This window comes from Prionailurus bengalensis, chromosome A1 (genome assembly GCF_016509475.1).
Source record: "Prionailurus bengalensis isolate Pbe53 chromosome A1, Fcat_Pben_1.1_paternal_pri, whole genome shotgun sequence".
Classification (NCBI taxonomy): Eukaryota; Metazoa; Chordata; class Mammalia; order Carnivora; family Felidae; genus Prionailurus; species Prionailurus bengalensis.
The window spans coordinates 78,747,429-78,771,810 of NC_057343.1; the positions used below are offsets into that span (position 1 = coordinate 78,747,429).

Genomic DNA, 24,382 nt, shown 5'->3' on the forward strand with positions numbered 1-24,382 from the left:
GAGGGCGGGCCGGGTTCCCACTAGGAGGAGGAAGGCGGAGAGGGGAGCAGGTGATGTGGGAGCCGGCGGGGACATTTGCCGGCGACACCGAGCGTGGGCCGGAAGTGGAGGAGCCGCGAGCGGCGCCGCAAGAGCTCCGGGCTAGACCGTGGCGACGGCGGCAGCCCCTCGGCTGGAGGAGGACGATGAGGAGCGACGGAAGCGGCGCGGGGGGACGCTGCCGCGCGGCAACGGGTTCCGTGTCCGCGGCCCACTGCGCAGCCTGCGAGCAGGTCTAAGTAAGTACGGTGCGCGGCCGCCGAGCCGCCGGGTGCGCTCCCGCCGGGGAGGGACGCGGGGGGCGGCCGGCGGGGCCTCGCGGGCGCCCGGGACCCGAACCTCCTCCCCGGGGGAGCGGGATCCGCTCCGCAGCCCCGCAGCCCATCGCGGGAGCGGGCGCGCCGGTTACCGAGCGCCCGGCGCTGCCGTGCGGGGCTGGACGCGGAGCGCGTCTCCGAAGCCTGTCGGAGGTCTGGCCAGGAGCGCGCACAGACCGGTACTTAGAGCTCGCCCCTCGCGGCCCGCGCCCTCCCACGCTCCTGGCGAAAGTGACACCGAACTCCCCCAGCTGCGCGGTCAGAGAGGGCCGGCAGAGTCCCGGCCGCTCCCCGCCACCGACAGGTGTAGACCTGCGGATTGCATGGCAGCAAGTTTGGGGTGTTTAAGAAACGGCGCGAGTGCACCCCACGCAATTGAAGTCGACTTTGCCGTCGATTTTTGTCAGCTTTTGCTTTCTGCAAAATGCGATGCTGGTGATACTCCCCGGGGCATCATAACCGAAAACAAATCTTTTATTCGGCTGTTTTACATAGGTTCATTAGGTCATAGTAACTGAACATTAAGGCACAAGAGGCGTCCAGTTTTGATGTTTGATTTATATTGATCCTGTCCTGGTTTCTTTGGCCCGGGTGAATACTTATCTGTGTCCATACTTAGATTAATCACATGTCTTTTACCAAGAAGTTGCATTTTATTTGAGTAAACGATAATTTGCTGCCATGCATGTAATGGAATCTCATAATTATGCCACCTAAAACATAGACTGCTCAATTCAGTTAATTGTTGACTTACTATGTGCCAGGCACTGACTACCGAAAATAGAGAATCGAATAGATGAAGTCACGGTCATCGAGGAGCTCCCAGTCTGTGTAAAACAGGTGAATTAATTATTCTACAGTAGTAAGCGTCACCACATAAATTTGTACGAACTGCAGGATGTGGAATGGTTGGTAGGGGGGAGTAGAGGTCCAGGAAAGGCTTTCTGAAGGAGCTGCTACCTGAACTGGGTTTTGACAGAAAGGTAACGCATTGCCCTATTTATTTCCTGTGTGCACATCCTCCGATATTCTCCAGTGAGTCTCATCCATTATTTAATCCAAGTCTAGCAGAACTTGTAGTTGTGCTTACTTTCATTCACCCTGCTCTAGTGGCTGTTAGAATATTTAAATTTCATCTTCTAGAAGTGGCTGCATTAACACACTACGTATGACATTTGATGCCAGAAGTTTTTCTGTGACATGTTTCGTCTCCCTTTTAGACGTGAGGAAGTATATATTCAGAGAAGCTAAGTGAGTTGGCAAAGGCCACCTAGCTATTAGCAGACCAGGCCAGGAAACCTGTCTCTTTCCACTGCCCCATGCTGGCTGCCTCCCATTGGTAGCTGATTGGAAATGATGACTGTGAACCTGCTTAGGGACGGCTGTGTGTCTAGACCCAGGCGCACCACATGCCTTCGCGGGCCCGCTTCTGGCCCCTTGCCCTCTGAGTGACAGGATTTACAAACCAGATTGTGCTGGGTTAACAAGATCACTCAGTGATAGGTTCAGGAAGCTGTCCAGCCTGGCGTTTTTCTAGGGTGTCCTCTCTCTTGTTACTCATCTCATGGGATTCTTTTCCTATTTTTCTGTTTCCCGCTAATTTAGAACTCAATTATTACTCAGATTCTAAAATCTTTCCGAACCTTGTTTCATCACCTCAGGGATGCCTGGGGCCCTTATATATGCTTCTTGGATGTTGACCAAAAAAGGTGTTAGTTTTCCTAATTTTTCTAATTAAGATTTTTGCCCCTCAAATGATACCTTTCATAATAAGTTATTATAGTTTATGTTAATGTTTCTTATAGGTCTTAACTCCTTCAGCAGTGCATTCTACTAAAATTGCAAAGGTGTACTATTTCCAGGGCATGCACTATATGCATTAATGAGTTAGCCTAGGGTCTTACCTTTTCTGTAACAGTGTTGTTATAAGAAAATGACTTTTCAGTTCCATCCATCTGGTTTATAGTAAAGTGTCTAGAACAGTACCATTTCATAAGTTGGAAACATACTAAATTTCATTATGTCTTTTTTTTTTTTTTTTTTTTTAGTGTTTATTTATTTTTGAGAGAGAGAGAGAAACAGAGCACGAGCAGGGAAGGGGAACAAAGAGAGGGAGACAGAGAATCTGAAACAGGCTCCAGGCTCTAAGCTGTCGGCCCAGAGCCCAACACGGGGCTCGAACTCACAAACGGTGAGATCGTGACCTGAGCCGAAGTCAGACGTTTAACCGACTGAGCCACCCAGGCGCCCCTCATTATCAGTCTTAATTCTAACATCATTATTCGCATTTTTAGCCTTCGTGGATTTTTTTTAAATGATTTTCTTTCTTGCAGATATTTGTAATCTCAGAACAGATTGTGATTGGCTTCCAGTGGCAGTGAGCTGTCCTCTTTGTTCTGTCGGTTGACTCTATCTGCCACCCCTTCCTTGCTTCCAGTAAAAGGGGAAGGCACAAAAATGCTCTGTGTCGCCACCTGGTGTGTTTGAGATACCTGCCCAAGCAGAGTTCAGTCCCTGAACTAGTCTGCTGTCCACCATTTTCATAGGCAGTTGGCGCTTCATTTGTCCCCTGGGGCTATTAATACACACTTCTTCATTATTGATGACGTGTGGGTAACCGTTAGGGAAATAGATAATTCATTCTGTGGTGTCTCCCGACACTCTGATGGCTTTTTGTGTTTCCATTTCAGCTGTGCAGCTGGCATGGTTTCTTCTCTTTCCAGTGCTTAGCAGAGAAGGGGATATATCGATGCAGGAAGGCTGAATCTGCATTCTTCATTACTTGAAATGTGATTGGAAACTGAATTCCCTTAGAGTCCTTAATAGTACCGCGGGATACTCGTTCTTCCCCTGTTGTACAGCTGTTGGCAGCTGTTAGAATTTGCTTTCTACTTTTTACCGTCTTCTTGTGAACCTCCATGCTGTTCTGTCACTTGTAGGTAGGTTTTTTAATGTATGATCAGTTTTTATTCTTAAAACTATTCCTGAAATTATCAATCTGAGATGGACTCAAGGGTCTTTAAAAATAATAGTACATTGATGAATTAGGAGTTTCTTAGTTGCATTTATAATTGGTTAACCTTTAGTTTGGGGGGAATTCGTGTGTCATGTCTAGGTAAACATTGTTTCAAAGACCTTTTTTCTGTCGGCAGAATCAGTAAGTCAGTAATGCAATGTAAACTTTTGCAATTAAAAAAATAGAATAATTGGCATTTACTTTTTTGTGTGAGAATTCCAGCTTTTATTAAAGTATAATTTTAAGTGTGATCAAAAGAATAACTTACATACTCTGCTAGTTATTGAAGCAATAATCAAAAAATGTATTCAATTAGTCAGAGAAAGACAAATGTATGACTTCACTCATAGGAGGAATTTAAGATGCAAAACAGATGAACATAAGGGAAGGGAAGTAAAATAATATAAAAACAGGGAGGGGGACAAAACATAAGAGACTCTTAAATACAGAGGACAAATAGAGGGTTGCTGGAGGGGTTGTGGGTGGAGAGATGGCTAAATGGGCGAGGGGCATTAGAGAGGACACTTGTTGGGATGAGCACTGGGTGTTATACGTAGGGGATGAATCACTGGAATCTACTTCTGAAATCATTATTGCACCATATGCTAACTAACTTGGAGGTAAGTCAAAAAATTAATTAAAAAAAAAAAGGCAACCACACATGAGAAGTATCAGGCATGTGATGTGAGAGGGGCTCAAATCAGAGCCCCCTTCCCTGCATGGTACTGATATGACCTGCCAGGCCCAGTCCAATGGCACTGGAGGGGGTGGTGTCTGAGGGCCCTCCCTGCTCCAGACTGCCCCAGAACTCAGGCCCAGGAAGGAATGAGGTGGGCCGTGTGTGCATCCCTGTACCTCTGTCTTGGGTTTCTGCCTGACTCCATGGCCCCCTTCAAAGTGTTTTTCAAGGCTAGCTGCTTCCGATCCATTACTTTCAACCAAGGCCTGGACCCAGATGGTCCCAGCGGCCTCTCACTCTTTCCTTCCCACCACAACCCCCACTGCCCCCCAGCCCCCCAGCCCCCAGGGGCCCCTCTGCCCACCGCCTGCCCACTCACTACCAGCTGGCTACCTCAGGGGCACCTGCTGTCAGGGGCTTCTTCCGCCCACTCCACCTCCCCCCAGGCTCCCAGCCTCCCGACAGAACTAAGTTCCCTTTGGCCGAGCCCCTCAGCACCGCCGCTCCTGGCTCACGCTGACCACCCAGCATGTCGCACCATGCCATACCATGCCACGCCATGCCCAGGGTGCAGGCTCTGGCACCACAACCCCAGTCCAGGTCGGTGAGCACACTCGACAAGACAGTCCCTTCTCTCTTTAGAACCCAGTTGCCATGCCTAACCAGAAAAGAGGTGATCCATGGGGTAGTGATGGTTCCTTTCAACAGTGGTGGTCCGGGTCCCCAGCCAGACCGCCTGGGTGCCAGCTCTGCGCATCTACCCCCCCGCCCCAGCCACATGACCCTGGGCACATCTGTATGTGGGGGTGGCTGGTACCTACCTTGAAAAGTTCAAGGTGTTACACGAGGAAATATTAGGGTGACCATATATCTGGCTGTGCCCAGAACAGTCCCAGTTTGTACCTGTTGCCCTGTCACAGTTAATCGTGCCTCCTTTTGCTCTCTCTAGTGAAGAGAGGCAGAGAGTGTGCTGTGTGCCTGGCAGGATATTCAGCTATTCAATGATTATGACAGTGCTCATTCTTTTTTTTTAAGATTTATTTTTTCACTTAATCTCTACCCCCAACGTGGGGCTTGAACTTGCTACCCCAAGATCAAGAGTCACAGGCTCCAGTGACTGGGCCAGCCAGGTACCCCTGTGATGTCAATTCCTGATTGCTGAGGCAGTGACACAAATCTGCATGTGATAGAATGACCTAGAACCTGTATGGATGTCAGCTTCCCGTGTTGATGCTATTCTCCAGTGATGGGAGGTGTTGCTGTGGAGGAAAACTGGGGGATGTGTACATGGGACCTCTCTTTACTGTTCTTGCATTTTCTTTTGCATCTGTAATTACTTCAAAATGAAAAGTTAAAAAAAAATGTGTCCCTATAGTTTGAGTTTTAGTTCTTGATATATTTAAGTTCTCCTCTTTAAATTTTGGATAAGGAGTTGATAATAGATTACCAGCTTCAGTGAGCAAGCAATAATATTTTTTGGCAGGGAGGAAGTTGATGGTGGTTGTTACTCTGGACTTGAAATTAATCTTTAGTGTTTGCCATCGTGTACTTTACTTTCACTGGAGAGAATGACCCGAGTTCCATTAACAAAGCAAAAGCAAAGCATTGCAGTGTTCATAGCAACTCATGATAGTTCCTTATATAGTCCTGGCTTTTCTTTGTCTCTGCCCAGTAATACTCCTAAAACAGGCCGGGTCTGTTGTTTTATGTGAAGGTTGTGTAGCCAAACTTATTTTCTACAATTTTAAGTGTGTGCTCTTTAAAAATATGTTTCTTTGATAGTAGTGGTCTGGGAAGGAGACTGAAATGTATGATGAATAAAATATCTTACAAACCTCAGTTGAAATATAAAATCACTGTATCTCTGTGCATCTGAGTTTTCTAGAGACTCATTTAAAAAAATTTTTTTAATGTTTATTTATTTTTGAGAGAGTGTGAGAAAAGTGGGGGAGGGGCAGAGACAGCAAGAGACACAGAATCTGAAACAGGCTCCAGCTCTGAGCTGTCAGCACACAGCCTGGCGCGGGGCTTGAACTCAAGGACTGTGAGATCCTGACCTGAGCCAAAGTCAGACACTTAACCAGCTGAGCCACCCAGGTGCCTGGACACTCATTTTTAATCTTGGTGCATACGTAACCTCTCTCACTTACTTTTCAATTATTCCTTAAAATCAACTGGGCCCTCCAACCTCTACTAGTCAGTAAAGACCATGTATTTTGTAATCTAATGCTTATTTTCCAGTTCTGCCTTTCATTTTTCTCTGTCACCTGTGAAATGAATTTGTGAGACCCTAGGGATTATTCAGTTTAACAGTTTGGTTCGACAGATACGGAAACTGATACCCAAGGTAAAAAGTGATAGACAGGAAGACCCATTATTCAGGGTCCCCATATTTAAATGTGGACTTAGTGATTTGAGAATGTGTGAAGCAGGGTTCATTGGGTAAAAGCCTCACCCAGGTGACACAGAACTTGTGCCTGAGCTGAAAGTTCTCTCTCCAAAGCTTGTCGTTTGTCTTATGTTTGTGATCCTTGGGAACCTGAAGAATGTTAGGTGTTTTTGTTAAGGGTATTTATCTTCCAGAATCTAGCAAGCTGTAACAGCGTATTACAATGCACAGAATATTTAAATTAAAAGAGTACATCATTCTTTTGGAGGTGGGGGAGTTCTGTTTTTATTTTATTTTATTTTATTTTATTTTGTTTTGTTTTGTTTTGTTTTGTTTTGTTTTGTTTTGTTTTGTTTTATGTTATGTTATGTTATTTATTTTTTAATTTTAATTCCAGCATAGTAACATACAGTGCTACACTAGTTTCAGGGATTTATTCTGAGGCTGCAAAAACATTTCAGTATTCTCAGCATGATACAACACATTAACAAATTGTAGGACAAATCATATGGTCATTTTGACATTCGGAAAAATCATTTGAGGGGCGCCCAGGTGGCTCAGTTGGTTGAGCGTCCAACTTTGGCCCAGGTCATGATCTCGCGGTTCATGGGTTCGAGCCCGGCGTCGGGCTCTGTGCTGACAGCTCAGAGGCTGGGGCCTGCTTTGGATTCTGTGTCTCCCTCTCTCTCTGCCCCTCCCCCTATCCCCCCTCTCAAGAATAAGTGAACATTTAAAAATGTATTTTAAAAAAGATTTGAAATAATTGAACATCATTTCATGATAAAAACTCTCAACAGAGTGGGTATAGAGGGAATGCACTTCAATATAATGAAGGCCATGTATATAAAAATCCCAAAGCAACATTGTACTCAGTGGTGGAAAACGGAATGCTTTTCCCCTAAAATCAGGAACACGACCAGGAAGTCCACTCGCCTCACTTCTAGTGTTCTAGTACTGGGGGTGCCGGCTGTAGGAGGCTTCAGTGTGGCTTCTTCTCTCCATTTTGTCATCGAGTTTCTTCTGTCAATCCTCCGGTCGATTTCCAGCGTATTTCGGGTGATTTGGTGGCTACCTGGTTGTGTTCCTGGGCCGAGACAAGTGCCGCCGTCCTCCTCTCCCCGTAGTACATCATTCTTAATGTGAGGGTGACACATCTGCGGAGGGAAAGGCAGTAAGGTTCTAGGGTTAGGCACTATGGAACAGTGGTTTTTAAACTCTCTGGTCTCAGAACCCCTTTACATTTTAAAAAATTGTCAAGGATGCCAAAACGTTTTTGACGTGTACTATACACAGATTTATTGTGTTAGTAATTAAAGCTAGGAGTTTATAAAATATATAACGTCATTTTAAAGTGGCAGTAAAAAAATCATTACATATTCACAATTTTCAAAAAATTTTTTTTTAACGTTTATTTATTTTTGAGACAGAGAGAGACAGAGCATGAGCAGGGGAGGGTCAGAGAGAGAGGGAGACACAGAATCCGAAGCAGGCTCCAGGCTCTGAGCTGTCAGCGCAGAGCCCGATGTGGGGCTTGAACTCACGGACCGTGAGATCGTGACCTGAGCCGAAGTCGGATGCTTAACCGACCGAGCCACCCAGGCGCCCCCACAATTTTTTTTTTATCCAAAACAGCTGTCTTTGCAAAACAATTAATGAGGAGTGTGGCATTGTTTTACATTTCTGTAAATATCTTTAATGTCTGCTTAAATGGAGGCTGGCAGATTATTATCATCCTTCTGCGTTCATTCTCCTAGGGTAGGTGGTTTTAGGTAAACTCTGAAGAAAATTGGGCTCACATAACCCTGCAGTTGTCAAGGGAGGAGTATCGTGGCTGTTCTTTGATAACTGCAGTATTCAACAGACAGTAGTCACACTGTAGAATCCGAACCCTGTATCAAAGAACTTTTCGTCTTTGTCACATTGACATCCAAAAGCTTATGTTATAATGAATTTTTATCCATGCTGGATCATGGGACATCATTCATTGGTGACTTTGAAAACACTAGTTTGCCGTGTTGGGCAGATTCTTCCAAATGTTGAGTCATTTCGTAGGTTGTCAAAAGTCAACTGATATCGTCACCACCACGATGCCATCAGAAGAGTCTCCGAAGTCATGGGATGCTATTGGCCACTTCACATTCATTTTTCATAAAATGTCTACTAGACATCTAACTCTGAATGACCATACTTTATCAGGTGGCTGTTTCAGTAAAAATGTTGTCACCTAGAAAAGCAGCTGGGTCAGCTCACAGCTCAGAATTTCAGCATTCAGCGCTGGTGTTGTTTGTGTCCTCCGCATTTTGTCACACAGAATATTAAAGATGTGTACTCACTGGTTGAGATATAACCCTTCCCATTTTGTCACACAGTGTTAAAGAGTTATATTCACTCGTTGACATATAATTACATTAATAATTTTTGCGGCTTTCTCAGTGACATTCTTATGTAAAAATGACTTTTCTCCCCTTCCTGGAATCCATGGGGATAAAGAATATGATTCTTAAGTCTTGGTGCCTCTGCCTTGATTCTTGCTACTTGTCATTGGTTTTGTACCATAAATGCGAATGTCCAACAGTGAAAAGCCAAATAGAGTATAGGCAAATACGGTATAATTGTAATATTGATCTTGAAGACACCTATAAAGGGTCTTGGTGACCCCTGGGAGTCTGCATTGGCATAGAAAGATCTCAGGTTTAAGAGGGACCTCAAAGATCATCCAGTTCAACTGCTCTGATTTCCTCTACACTGGGGTTGCCAGGTGTTTACTTAGTTATGCTTAAATACTTCCAGTTCCTGTGAGTAATTGTGCTGAGTAGAAACAAGTGGCATAGACAGTTCTTTGATGGCAAGTAAGAGAAATTCTTAATCCTGGAGTTATGCTTTGTCCTGTGTTTTAAGAATTTGCGTACATTTCCGCTTGTTTTCTGTAAGTAATTGAACATGATGAAACGCAGGGATTACTAAAAATTATGCTGTAAAGGACACATAGTTGTGGTTTTATTTTTCTGTTGGTGTATTTAAGGACAGTTGTGATCTTTGATTTTCTTTGTCTCTTCTATACTGAAATGAACTTATGTTAGACACGCACTGTTATGTATGCCCATGTCTGTTTCCTGAGTAGATCACGAGCCACTTGAGAACAGGGGCTGTACATGTACAATTTTTAAATAGTCTGTAGTGCCTAAACACTATTATTCACCCAGTAGGGTCCGCATATGTGTGTGGCATTGTCTTTAATCTGTAAATAGTGTGGTAGGACACACTGGAATCTGATGAGGCTGGGAAACCAAGTATGGGTGCTTCAGTGGCCCAGCTGGGTTTGAGAAATCCCCCGGGCTTGGCGGTAGTACCTAAGGACTCGTGTCATTGAGGATGGACATAACTTCCGTACTGATCTCTTTTATTTAAATATTTTTCCTCGGAATGGGAGCATTTGTGTTTCTCCAAGGACATACATATGAGGGAACGCACGAGGTAATTCATGGAGATCAGAGGAGCATGCCCTCACTAACCTTGCTGACTTAGCACTCTGCTCACACTAGCCAACCTGGTGGTTCTGACACATTTACAGCTTCAAATTGTTTTTATTTTTTAGTCTTAAATTGGTTATTGTATACTTATAATGGTCTAATAACTCAAATACCTGAAGCATATGGAGCACTAAGCTGAATAAAACAAGTTAATCAGGACCATAAAATTCTCAAGATGATCGTCACCAGACCTGTAAGTTGTATTCATAGGATTAAAGTGCTTATATAGTACATCAAGATGTTGCTGATGCTTCAAAACTATTCTTCTGAAAAGAAAACTATCCTAATTATTTCTACTTTGTCATAATAAAATCATAATAAAAAATTAGTCATGTTTTCAATAGATTATTTTATTTTATTTATTTTTATTTTTGAGAGACAGAGCACGAGCAGGGGAGGGGCAGAGAGAGAGGGAGACACAGTGTCCGAAGCAGGCTCCAGGCTCCGAGCTGTCAGCACAGAGGCCAACGTGGGGCTCGAACTCAAGAACCACGAGATCATGACCTGAGCCGAAATCAGATGCTTAACCTGAGCCAGCCAGGCGCCCCTCAATAAATTGTTTCTTGAGACATGCTTACTAATATCACTATGATACCTCTAATCACTTGGTCTAAGTAAAAAGCACAAAATTATCTTTTAGGTTGATTGTTTTTCATTCAGAGTCAAGACCTGTGCATGTTATGATAATATGCTTATTTTTGAAATTATAACACAGTAATTAAATTTTAGTTTAATATATTATTATACATTGAGCCCCAGAATTTTACCTGTGGTTTTTGAAAAAGTATTTGTTTATACATCATGCGTTTTTTTTTTGTTTGTTTGTAAGTAATGTAAAGCATGGAAAATGTGAGGCAGAGAAGGTTGTGGTTAGTTGTAGAGCAGTTTGAGGTGTCAGTGAAATATCAGGTATTCAAGGAACAGATAAACCGAGATTGTAGGTGGAGTAAACATAGAGAATCAGAACGATTTATACACGAGTGTGATACTCGGAGGCATGAAAAAGAATGAAATTGCTGAGGGAAAGGAGGTAGATGGACAGGACCTTGGGAAATGCCTCTGTTTGGGGTGGGTCAGAGGGAGCAACTCTGGAATTTGAGTTACCAGAAGCTGAGGGAGAGTCTGCGTTCGGTGCTGCTTAGGGTTTTGGGGCCACGGTGTGGACTGAGAGAATTTGCTGGATTTGTTAGAAGGTGAGGTGCACTTTTTGTGAGAGATCGTGGTGGGAGCTTGCGCATCACATTCTCAGTGAGTAGTTACTGGGGTGGTTTAAGCCACAGGTAGACGGGCTATAGAGACATTTGACATGCGAGGCCTGGTGTGATAAAGTGGCAAGAGCAGAACTGAGGGTTGGGAATAAGTCAGATATTCAAGATGTAGGCATGAGGTGAAAACATGATAATGACGGAGAGGCCTGGAAGATGACAGGGTGTCTGTCGGTTGGCTGAGTTTCTGTCCTCATCAGGTCTAATGAATGCCTTTTACCTCGAGGCACCTTTCTAGTTAGTGTCAACTTTGGTTTAACTTTGAACGTATTTAACTCACCATTTCTGTGGATTGTTTATGATACTAACGTGACGCATTTGAGCACGCAAAAGAAGCCGGCAAATAAATCGATGTCTTCTGGAAGCACATTTCATAAACGTTTGCCCCGTAAAACGCACTCTCGGGTGTAGCCAGTTGCCTTGCGTATTGTCCGTGACCAGCGGCTGGATATCCGCACTCTGGAGACCTGATAGACCATACCTGGCACCACTTCTGTCCCCTCTGTTGAAGGACATGGGATAGAAAACCCAGCACGTCAGCATCAGGTGTGTTGTCCCCAGATAATAATAGCTCAGGCTGTGGAGAGGGAGGGGACATGTGGGTGGGAGCAGATGCCACCCTGACTTGGCTACTTCTTGCTCCTCGGGAAGTAGTATCTTTTGTAATAGCACGTGCACACTGCGTCCGACTCGGCAGAGGACACGCCAGTTACGGGTCAGATCCCCGCTGCCGGAAGCCCCTCTTTATCCTTCCCCTTGGACATGTGTCGCCCTACTCAGGGCCTGCTTAATCCACATTTAGCTCACCATGAGGGGTCAAGTTTACCACGCACAATGTTGCTTAGAAACGGCTGCTATCCCACCTTTATCAGGTTTCCAGGGAAACAGTGCTAGAAGGTTAACCAGAGGTCATTTTTTTCATGCTAGAGAAAAGGTTTTGTTAACCCTTTACCTAGACGAATTTATTGGCAAAATAGATGGCAGACTTACATACCACTAGCTGTAGGATCCGTGCGGTGTACCGTTTCAGAGGTACTGCGCGTTGGCAGGGACTTTCGTAACATCTGGGTCTATATGAAATTGTTTTTACGTGCCAGCAGGTGACTCCAGTAACTGTGTTCTGCTGATGGTTTCAACAAATTTAGTAAATAAAAACATCCTTCCTGGGCGCCTGGGTGGCTCAGTCGGTTGAGCGTCCGATTTCGGCTCGGGTCATGATCTCACAGCTCGTGAGTTCCAGCCCCGTGTCGGGCTCTGTGCTGACAGCTCAGAGCCTGGAGCCTGCTTCTGCTTCTTTCTGTGTCTCCCTCTCTCTCTCTGCCCCTAACCCACTCGCATTCTGTCTCTGTCTCTGTCAAAAATAAATAAACATTAAAAAAATTAAAAATAAATAAAAATAAAAACATCCTTCCTATTCGAGGCTTGCTTGTTCCAGTTCCCTTAAGAGCATAGAGGTGTGACACAGACTGGGGAGCAGAAATTACTATCAAATTGGGTCAGGTAAGAGTAAGGCAGTCTGTGAGTAGAGGTCTCTGTCTAAACCACCAATAAATATGCCAAAGCGTATTAAAAAGGGGACAGCACACTCTCAAGTGTGTACTTGAGAGCAGTTTTTATTAACCTGTCCTTAGAATTGATTTCCATTTGAGATTCCTCCAAATGGATTGACATTTATTCTGGCTTCCACCATTTAAGATTCTAAAATTGCCTTTGTTTATCACAAAGAGCTTTAGTTAAGGTGCCTTTTCAGGAATGCTTTCTGGAAAACCGTAAGTTTAATTCTTGTTATTTCTAACCAAAAGTGGACTCACATATGCCATTTTCCTAATGTCCAGTCTTAAATATATGTGCCCAGTACTCAGAATACAGTTATGTTTTCTTAGAAGGCTAATAATGTACATACATTATTTATTCATTTAAAAAACATTTTAGTTTGGAATATATGTAAAGTGGTGTCCTACCCAGTAGAGATAACAGTAGTGAAAAAGAGAAAAACGGTTCTTGGCTTTATAGATTTAAATTCAATATTATAGGGGCGCCTGGGTGGCGCAGTCGGTTAAGCGTCCGACTTCAGCCAGGTCACGATCTCGCGGTGCGTGAGTTCGAGCCCCGCGTCAGGCTCTGGGCTGATGGCTCAGAGCCTGGAGCCTGTTTCCGATTCTGTGTCTCCCTCTCTGCCCCTCCCCCATTCATGCTCTGTCTCTTTCTGTCCCAAAAATAAAAAAACGTTGAAAAAAAAAATTTTTTTTTAAATAAATAAATTCAATATTATATGTTGAAATTAGAAAGTAAAGAGGCTACTTTGAAAAAGATAATTTTTCCAAGTTTGAATAATTGAAAATTGTAACTCTTTTTTCTGTATGTTTGATATATATGTATATATGAAATGTTCAAGTAGTTTTTGGTAACAATTTTGTTTGATTTGAAAACTGAGTCAACTCCTGATTATCCACGATATAGGAACCCTTATCAAATTTCTAGATTTGCGGGGCACCTGGGTGGCGCAGTCGGTTAAGCGTCCGACTTCAGCCAGGTCACGATCTCGCGGTGCGTGAGTTCGAGCCCCGCGTCAGGCTCTGGGCTGATGGCTCAGAGCCTGGAGCCTGTTTCTGATTCTGTGTCTCCCTCTCTCTCTGCCCCTCCCCCGTTCATGCTCTGTCTCTTTCTGTCCCAAAAATAAATAAACGTTGAAAAAAAAAATTAAAAAAATAAAAAAAAAAATTTCTAGATTTGTTTGGCACATTCTGATGTTGATGTTAATTTGAGCAGAACATGGTTAAGAACATAGTGGTGTAGCTAGAAACACTAGTCACAAAGGCAAATAAAGTTCATATATCTATAGTATCTGTAAATGCTTTTCAAATTAGTTTCATTTGGTAATGCTGACCAGCCTTATATGTAGGCATTTAAAAAATTATTCCACTGAAAAGGGAATTCAGACTGGAAATAAGTGATAAACACAAGATTGTTCAGCAGCTATATGGTAGAGCAGACTTTTAGGGTCATGGAATTTTAGCCGTGTGTTTTTTCCTACTAAATCACCAAATGAATGGTGTTTCAGTTACTCCTCTCTCTGATACCACTGTCACAAATGATTGGCTTTAACTATGAAAAAGACAGTAAAATTGTTCACTGAAGACATACCCTAAGTGGTATCTTATTTTCCAAATAGTGTGGTGCTCTAGTATGTTGGTATTTTATATCCCAGACCTTGTTAATCCTAATCATTACACAGAATTTTTTTATTTTGATGTATAAAGTTAACAACGATGTGTTTTCACCTTTCTCCAGTTACAGCGCTTGGTACACATGAAAATCCTTGACAATCATTTGTACTTAAAAAAAATAAATAAAAGTAAGTAAAGATGAGATGAAAAGTTTAAGTGGGCCAGATATGTTGTTGAGACTCGCGCACTGCGTTGAAGGGATGTGGTGTAGCCCTGTGTGATCTAAGCTGTCGATAAATAGCCGTCAGAGAGGCTATTATTATGAGAGGCATTGGTTGATGAGCTATCTGGAATATTGGCTTATTTGACTGCTCTGAAGCAGCCCCTCGCAGTTCTGGTTTTTAACCAGGTCGTGGCACCCAGTGCTCGGGTGCTTTTAAGCTTGAATTTTTTGTTTGACTTTCTGTATCTGCTGTTCTCTAGCTCAGCATGGTGTTCATGTAATAAAACTTGCTACAGCTGGGTGGCAGTGTTGACCACAGAGAAACTTCAGGAAAATGCTGTGCTGTTGGTTTATGTTCAGAGTCATTTGAGTAAGAATTCAAATTTGAAAGTGTATGTTCAGCGAGCTAGTAAGTAAGGTATGTTTGGTGAGGTAGTGGTGAAATGCCAAATCTGTTAAATCATCTAACTCGCCTTTATGGCCAATCTAATTTAATTTGGTTTTATGATTTTTTTTTCAGTGTTTAATTCAGTGAACAAAAATGTCAAGTTTATTAGCTTATAGAATACAGTAAAATTTTAAAAATCAGTCGTTAACAATTATCTATGAAATTTAAGAATAACTTCTTTATGGTAGTTTTGTTTGCAAGTAAAAGAGGATTTAATATTTTTTAAAACTCGGCAAACGTATAAATAGATGACTGCTACATAAGAAAGCTTACAACGTACCTCACTTTTTTTGCTTTTTTAAAGACAGTATGCATAAAGTTTTTTATTTGATAACCAAAAGATATTGACTTAAAGTGCTTTTCTTCTGTATTTTCTTTTATCAATTATAATTTTCAGAAATCTTTAAAAACATTTTTCTCCAATAAGTCATTTTCTTCATTTTTCTCTGGTTCTCAAATAGAATTGCTCTGTCTTCGTTTCACGCTTCTCCCCCAGGTGCTTATGGCCTTTCTAATACGTCATACTAATCTGGATTGACTCATGATGGGAAATTGTAGTAAGGGCTGTATAAAAGATTGTGCTTATTTCATGATACTAGCAGTCTGAAATTTCTTTTTAATCCAGTGTGAAAGAAATTATTGAACTCTTTCTAAAAAATAATGCAATGCTGGAAACTAGTAGTTAATTTAAATAAATTATTGTTTAACTGGGAAATCCTGCAGGTAGAGAAGAAAATATTTTATTCTTACCTCAGTTTGTTTAGGTACCATTTATAATGTGAAAAAGAAAATTGACAATAAATTGTATCAGATTGATCTTGACTAATTAGAATATATTAACTATCTCTTTAATAAAATTTGCCTTCAACCTGCCTAGCTCAGTGAAATTGTAGGATACAAAATCAATATACGAAAATCTGTTGTTTCTTTATACTAATAATTATCAGAAAGAGAAATTAAAGAAAATGGTTTTGTTTATAACTCCATAAAAAAATAGAATACCTAGGAATAAGTTTAGTCAAGGAAGGGGAAGACCTCTACCCTGAAAACTATAAGACAAGTATGAAAGAAATTGAAGGAAACACAAATAAATGGAAAGATAATTCTGTTTTCATGGATAAGAATTGTTATTATGTCCATATTACCCAAAACGGTGTACGGGTACAGTGCAATCACTACCAAAATTACAATGGCAATTTTTACAGAAATAGAACAGTGATCTTACAATTTGTGTATGGAACCACAAAAGATCCCAACTAGCCAAAGCAATCTTGAGAAAGAAAAACAAAGCTGGAGGCATACTCCCTCATTTCTAACTATATTACAAAGCTATGTCAAAACAGTGTGGTATTGGCATAAAGACAGACACAGTGATCAATGGTGCAAAATAGAGTCCAGAAATACACCTACACATAGATGGTCAATTAATTTACAACAGAGAAGCCAAGAATATACAATTGGGGCAAATGGTGCTGGGAAAACTGGATATCCACATGCAGAAGAATGAAACTAGGGCACTACTTTACAACATACACAAAAATTAACTTAAAATGGATTAAAGACTTTAAGATCTGAAACCATAAAACTCCTAGAGGAAAACAAAGTAGTGAGCTCCTTGACGTTGTCTTGGCAATGATTTTTGGATCTGTGACACCAAAAGCAGAGACAACAAAAGTGAAATAACTAGGTGGGACTACATCAGACTTAAAAAAGCTTCTACACAGCAAGGGAAATCAACAAAATGAAATGACTGAAGGGGAGAATATATTTGCAAAGCATATATCTGATAAGGGATTAGTATCTAAAGTATATAAAGAACTCACAGAACTCAGTAGCAACAAAACAATATGATTATGAAATAGATGATCTAAATAGAAGTTTTTCCAGAGAAGACATACAGATGGCCAACAAGTACCTGAAAAGATGTTCAGCATCACTGATCGGGGAAATGCAAATGAAAAACCACACTGAGATGTTACCTCACACCTGTCAGAATGGGGATTATCAAAACGCAAGAAATAAATATTGGCGAGGACGTGGAGAAAAGGAAACCCTCGGGCACTGTTGGTGGGAATGTAAATTGGTGCAGCCAAGGAAAAATAGTATGGAGGGTTCCTCAAAAAATTAAAAATACAACTACCGTATGATCCAGCAATTCTGCTTCTGGCTGTTTATCCAAAGAAAACAAAACCGCTGACTCAGGAAGCTATATGGACACCCATGTTCATTGCAACATTATTTACAATAGCCAAGATATGGAAACAACCTAAGTATCCATTGATGGATGAATGGATGAAGAAAATATGACATGTACACACAATGAAATATTACCAAGCCATAAAGAAGAATGAAATCTTGCCGTTTGCCACAAAACAGATGGACTTGAGAGCATTATGCTAAGTGAGATAAGTCAGAGAAAGGCAAATCTGTATGATTTCATTTATGTGTGGAACAAGAAAGAAAGAAAGAGAAAGAAAAACACCTAAACCCCAAGTTTACAGATACAGAGAACAGGTGGCTGGTTGCCAGAGGCAGGGATGGAGGAAATGGGTGAAGGGGATCAAAATGTACAAACTTCCAGTTATAACATGAATCGTTTGGGGACATTAGGTACAGCTTGGCCGCTATCATTAATACTGTAGTGCATACTCATGGGGTGCTGGGGGGGCTCGGTTGAGCGTCCAACTTCGGCTCAGGTCATGATCTTGCGGTTCGTGGGTTCAGGCCCCACGTCAGGCTCTGTGCTGACAGCTCGGAGCCTGGAGCCTGCTTCAGATTCTGTGTCTCCCTCTTTCTCTGCCGCTCCCCTGCTCATTCTCTGTCTCTCAAAAATAAAGATTAAAAAAAAATTTTTTTAAATACCGTATTGCATACTTGGAAGTTGCTAAGAGAGTGGATCATGGAAGTTCTCATCACAAGGAAAAGAATTTTGCAGCCATGTTTGGTGACAGACGTTAACTAGACATACCGTGATAGTTTCTCAATATAGACAAAGATCCTTACGTTGTACACTTGAAAACAATAAAATGTATGTCATTTATGCCTCAATACAAAAAAGAAATTCTCTCAACCTACGTAGCCCACTGATGGGCACACCAGGAGCTTCGGGATCATGCTCGTTGGCCTTTGGGCTCTTCGTCCTGAGGAGCTGGGAGCACAGCCATTGACTTAAGCCCCTGAGCCTCCGTTGCCTCATAAAAATTTGGGAACAGGGCATTAGCTGATTTTTGTGTCAAATCAAGGAGGATGCATTAATGAAAGTCCTTGACAGTAATTAAGCACTTTTTTAGAAAAATGTATATATTTTGATGAATATTTGTACTTTGTAATCCTAGCAGTGGAAGCAGAAAGGAGACTGTTGAGACCAGAAGAAACAGGGGAATTGGAACAACGGTGGATGGAATGATGTAGCCTTCCAAGGGTTCTCTTAGTGCCGTGATTTACTGTCACATGGATTTAACTTTTAAAATAATGTAAGTTGAATTACTGATTCTTTCTCTCTCTCTCTTTCTCTCTCTCTCTTTAGGACACTTACGGAGAGCTACAATGGAAAAATCCTGGATGCTGTGGAACTTTGTCGAAAGATGGCTAATAGCTTTGGCTTCGTGGTCTTGGGCTCTTTGCCGTATTTCTCTTTTACCTTTAATAGTGACTTTTCATCTGTATGGAGGCATTATCTTACTTTTGTTAATATTCGTGTCAATAGCAGGTATTCTGTATAAATTCCAGGATGTATTGCTTTATTTTCCAGAGCAGCCATCTTCTTCACGCCTTTATGTTCCCATGCCCACTGGTATTCCACATGAAAACATTTTCATCAGAACCAAAGATGGAGTGCGTCTGAACCTTATTTTGATAAGATACACTGGAGACAATTCGCCCTATTCCCCGACTATAATTTATTTTCATGGGAATGCAGGCAACATAGGTCACAGGTTACCAAATGCATTGCTTATGTTGGTTAACCTCAAAGTTAATCTTTTGCTTGTTGATTATCGAGGATACGGAAAAAGCGAAGGAGAAGCGAGTGAAGAGGGACTCTACCTGGATTCTGAAGCTGTGCTAGATTACGTGATGACTAGACCTGACCTTGACAAAACAAAAATTTTTCTTTTTGGCCGTTCCTTGGGAGGAGCGGTGGCTATCCATCTGGCTTCCGAAAATTCACATCGGATTTCGGCCATTATGGTGGAGAACACGTTTTTAAGCATACCGCATATGGCCAGCACTTTATTTTCATTCTTCCCAATGCGTTACCTTCCTTTATGGTGCTACAAAAACAAATTCTTATCCTACAGAAAAATCGCTCAGTGCAGAATGCCTTCTCTTTTCATCTCTGGGCTCTCCGACCAGTTAATTCCACCAGTAATGATGAAGCAACTCTATGAACTGTCCCCGTCTCGGACTAAGAGATTAGCCATTTTTCCTGACGGGACTCATAATGATACGTGGCAGTGCCAGGGCTACTTTACTGCCCTGGAACACTTCATCCGAGAAGCAATAAAAAGCCGTTCTCCCGAAGACATGGCACAGACCTCACCCAACGTCACGATTATATGATGCTCTTCTGTTTGATTAACGCACTGTATTTTAATTTGCGCGGAACGATAAAGAATGTTCCTTTCTACAAGTGTGTTATGTCTGTACTTGTCTGAAGAGTGACATTAAACCCTGAAAGGACTTCAGTGCTCCTTTGAGACGATCCAAATAGTTTTTGACATGTGAAGAACTGTAATTCTTGGGATTATTTCATAGTTTTCATCAAACCTTTCAATGTGGTCATGTATCCGTATCTTTCGTTTAATATGCCAGTATAATAGCATATTGTATTCAAAAGTTTCTTGTTGCCAAAATGGTGTGCTTCGCGTGGCACTTGGTTCCATGGCTGGGTGTGGAAGGAGATCTGCCAACGAGAAACCTTTGAGTATTATTCCTTTAGTAAGTACCGGGACAATCATGGCAAGCAAACTTAGTTCTGTAACTGCATTCTTCACCTTAAAAGTTAAAATGAAATGCATGATGGTATTTTAGTCCTTGAATTATGCAATGCATCGTTTTTACTGTAAATAGCACTGGTCATTGACCGACGTATATGGTAACCTGGGTTATATCTATTTTGATGTAAACTTATTTTGTTTTCGGCGAGAAGTGAAATCGAGGCCTGTGTGCCGGCTGCCATTGCATTTTGCTCTGGTGAATGCTGAGATCCAGCTTTTTCTTACAAGTAAATGGGACCCCATTTTCCAATATAAATGTACCGTGTTTTGTTAGGTACAGTCTGGATCATAGCATGTAAAAATAGAAATTTAGAATTTTACTGCAGCTTTGATGTGCACATTTGAACTTTTTAACATTTGTAATTTTGGTGGCAAAGAGAATTTTAGCTTCTGTCGATTTTGTAAGTCTACATCTCAACCACTAATAGCGATCATAATGACAATTAGAACTTGTTTAAGAAATAAATTGGCGAGGCTTATCATTACATGATTGTACAGACTATTTTACAGAAATTCCCACACTTGAGTTTTAAGTCCAGTATCTAGGTATATCTAGCCTACAACAGCCAAGATATCATTTATTGGACTTTCTGAAAATAAAAGTTACAAAATCAAAAGCAAAAAACCTGTTCTTTGGTTTAATGTTTCAGTTGTTCTTATATAGAGCATTAAAAGGCAGTTTCAGGAAGTTTTCTTTCTTTTTCTCCTCCACATAGGAGTGTGGGAATGAAGGAACTCAAGAAGTTTTTCTTACAGAACCTATTACCACATTTAACAATTACGTGGCTAGAAGTGAGAAGTAGTATTTAGACATAGAGAAGAGTAAGAAAAAAAAAAGAGCCCCGTAAAACTTGCAGAACATACCTTAAAAAATATAAGCTATGGGGTATAATTGTGCTACGTTGTTTCAGGCTGTCCTCAAAAATTAGATGTAATTGAGCTCTGTACATTATGTCAGCTTTAACATAGAATATTTTGAATATTTAGCTATATTTATTGGCTTTGTGCAAGCGGCTAGAGCAGAGAAATCATGGGTCAATATTCTTGACCTTAATTTTAGAATCTTTCCATGGAGATAGGGCTAGAGATACTTTTGCCAAATAACATTCTTATTCACTTTATGTCAGTATTTAGAAAAAAATTCTAGCAAGTATGATTTCCTGTTTTTCTATAAATTGTTGTTTAAAAGTCATGCTTTAAAAAAAAGTTGGTAATGCATATCATGGAAGGCATATTTTTATGTATAAATTCACCACAATTAAAGGATACTTTTCATCTTATTGGTCATTGTGATGTAGAATGACTCTCCTAAATAGTAGTGTATTCAAAAGAAAAAAGTTAATACAACAATCGTAGTGTACTTAGACATGAGCTTACTTGGTGCACCTTAGCTTGTATCATCTTTAAGGTTTGGAGTACCTTTGTATGTTTCCCTGTAACCATTTAGCGTAGTACTTGTGAAGGGGTTTATCCACTTTAGTTGTAATGAGTATTATGCTGATGAAGTATAAAAGCTTTTTCTTCATCAGTGTTTTGTTCTTATGCTGCTTTTTTTTTTTAAGGTTTATAAACAAATTTTTTCCCCCCTCTAAAGCCAGGCTTTCAAAAGTTGCACAGTACTCGTGTATTCACCCCCACCTTCATTCTCTTCGGATTAAGGGGCATTTGTTCCTGCAGCAGAGGGAAGGGACTGTGTTTAGGGTGGTAGGACATCTTTCTTTCCTGGCTTCTGTATCTGAGATTTCCTTAGATGGGAAGAGGGCAGAACACAAACTCTTGTGGTCAGAGGTCCATGAAGCCTGTGACATCGTTTTTTCACAACATGTCTAATTTTGTGGCCAAAGCAGTTGGTCTTAATAAAATGTGAATTCTTCATGAGTCACTCCTTCATTGGGACCCAGGTTTTAGTGGGAATAGAAGTGTGTCCACCTCGTGTATTAATTTCTGGCTCATTTTGCAAGAGCAGCTGTAATAAGAGTTTATGAATGAATTTTAAGTTTTTAAGGTACCGTAAACTTGGAAATCCTAGAATGATTTTAAATCTGTCAAGATACAATTCATTTAGAGAAAGTTCCGATATTTTAAAAGGGATTATTGGGGCGGGGCGAGTGGGGGATGGCAAAAAGGAGATTGTAGAATATGGGGAGAAATAGTTTGTGATGCATAAAAGGTGCTAAATGAAGAGAAATGGCTGGAAAGGGATACGTGACGTGGTTCTTCAGTGTCGATCCAGGAAATGACAAAATGACTAACCGATAAGGTTGGGCGAAAAGGCTGCCTAACTGTGCAGAACAAAACGTTCGAATGCATGTCGCCTCTAACCAAGAAAGTGACTAGAGCACCTGACACTGCAAATACCTTGACTGTAAAATTGGCATTTTTATCAAAATGGTATTTTCAATTTTGTTACAGGGCAGCTTAAACTGATTTTTTTTTCATGATGAGCTGTAGACACTTGGTAATCACCCAAGTTCCAGCTTTGGTGATATGTCAGTTGCATTGTGTTTCTCATTGAGAATTCATACCACCCGATGCATTTATATTCATTTCTTATTTTTGTAAGATTTGGTTTGAGGTGGGAATAGGTTTGTTTGGTCCAATACGGAATGAAGGCCATATTCAATTTTATATAAATTATCTCCCAATCTCAGTTTAAGAGAAATTTCATTGTTGAGTCCCTTTCTTCCTTGAGGTTAGGAAAAAATAGGGTAAACTTTTTAAAGGATGTCACAGAAGTCACTTTTAAAATTAGGTCATGATTGAGATGTATTGAACTCCTCCAGTGACCACTCCCCTCCATTTTTCCTATTAAGTTTGACAACAATTATGAAGAAAAAAAACTGTGAAAAATACTAGTTATAATGCTTTTGGATTATCCACTTAAGTTTGTGTATTTTCATATCACTCAGGTAAAGTTGGAAATGACAGAGCACAGACATCTATTTTTTAAATCAATAGGGTAGAAAATGAAAAGCACTTCTGTTTATTTATATTACCATATATGCAATCATCTTAGCTAATCAGACATAATATATTCATTTGTATAGCAAAATAAATGCATTCATCCTAATTATAGTCAACACGTTTTTGCCAAATGGTGCAAATATACCTCCATTTATATTTTGTATCTTAAAATTGTAGTTTAAAAATAGGACTATGTATAAGAGACACTTTTTACAAAAAGTGCCATATATACATATGTAACAGGGATGAGTGTGTGTTGTTTCATATAATTTATAACAATTTCTGTCAGTACAGTGAATACTGAAAATGTGTTTTCAACACATCTAGGTACATTCAGGATAAGAGAAGTTAACCCAGTCTCATGATGTAAATCATATTTTTGTTATTTGCCATATTTTATTTGAAGCAGTAATAAACAATTTTATAACAAATTTGAATGTTATAGTACACAGACAGTGTACTAGCCATAGCAAGCAAACATTTACATTTGGTTTTTCATTTACAATAGATTTCTTTTAGAATATACTTTCTATTTTTCTGTACTGACATATGCAATAAATTGATAACATTAAAAGTTTGATTAATGTCTTAAGATAGTTTGTATTTAGTCTCCCCCCCCCCCCAATTTTCTATTAGCCTAAATTATATGGTAGAACATTAAGGTTTCCTTAATGGTTAAATAAAATTTCTGAATTTGTGCGGAAATTAATGAATTTTTATTGTAGTAATGGTGTGGATGATAAGTGTAAGTTAGATTTATATTCTCTTTTTTCATATTATTCTCCCACAGACATTTAATTTAATAGTAAATGTTTTCTGTGTATGAGCTGCTGGTGAATGAATAGGCCCCAAAGCATTTGATGAGTTAAATGAATCTGGGAATGAATAAATTTTAACTGTTCACAGTCCTGTTGTGTTCAGATTTCATAAGTGCCTTTTCACAAAATTCTGGTCTTTTATTTTTCTCCCATTACTATTGAGTTGATGGTTGAAGATGATTAAAAATTGCCTGATGCTCATTCAGTCTTCAAGAGTCTGTAGCTTGCTTTCCCTGACAAGAAACTCACATGCTTCAGTAATGTCAGAACCAGTTGGATAATAGGAAATGTATTACAATTACAATACAATACAAAATGTCACAAACCTAAATGGCTGTCTGCCGGTGGAGATGAAGAGTTCACCTATTCGAGACCACCCTTCATGAACAGATGTAGGGGGAGATAGGATCTCCTGTAGATTTCCCTGAAAGACTGCCAACCTGAATCCCAAAAGGAAGTAGTTTTGAGATTCCTCAGTTCTTACTCTCCAAAAGAAAAGTTTTCACATTCCCATTTCACTCTCCAACTCT

At 40.6% G+C, this 24,382-nt stretch overlaps 1 protein-coding gene across 1 annotated transcript; it reads left to right on the forward strand.

Moving 5' to 3' along the window:
* Nucleotides 1-3: 3 nt before the first annotated feature.
* Nucleotides 4-23,942, forward strand: ABHD13 (abhydrolase domain containing 13). The gene is made up of 2 exons (XM_043582885.1): nucleotides 4-278; nucleotides 18,600-23,942. Exon 2 carries the CDS (start codon nucleotides 18,620-18,622, stop codon nucleotides 19,631-19,633), a length of 1,014 nt encoding a protein of 337 aa, XP_043438820.1. The 5' UTR covers nucleotides 4-278; nucleotides 18,600-18,619; the 3' UTR covers nucleotides 19,634-23,942.
* The last annotated feature ends 440 nt before the right edge of the window (nucleotides 23,943-24,382 follow it).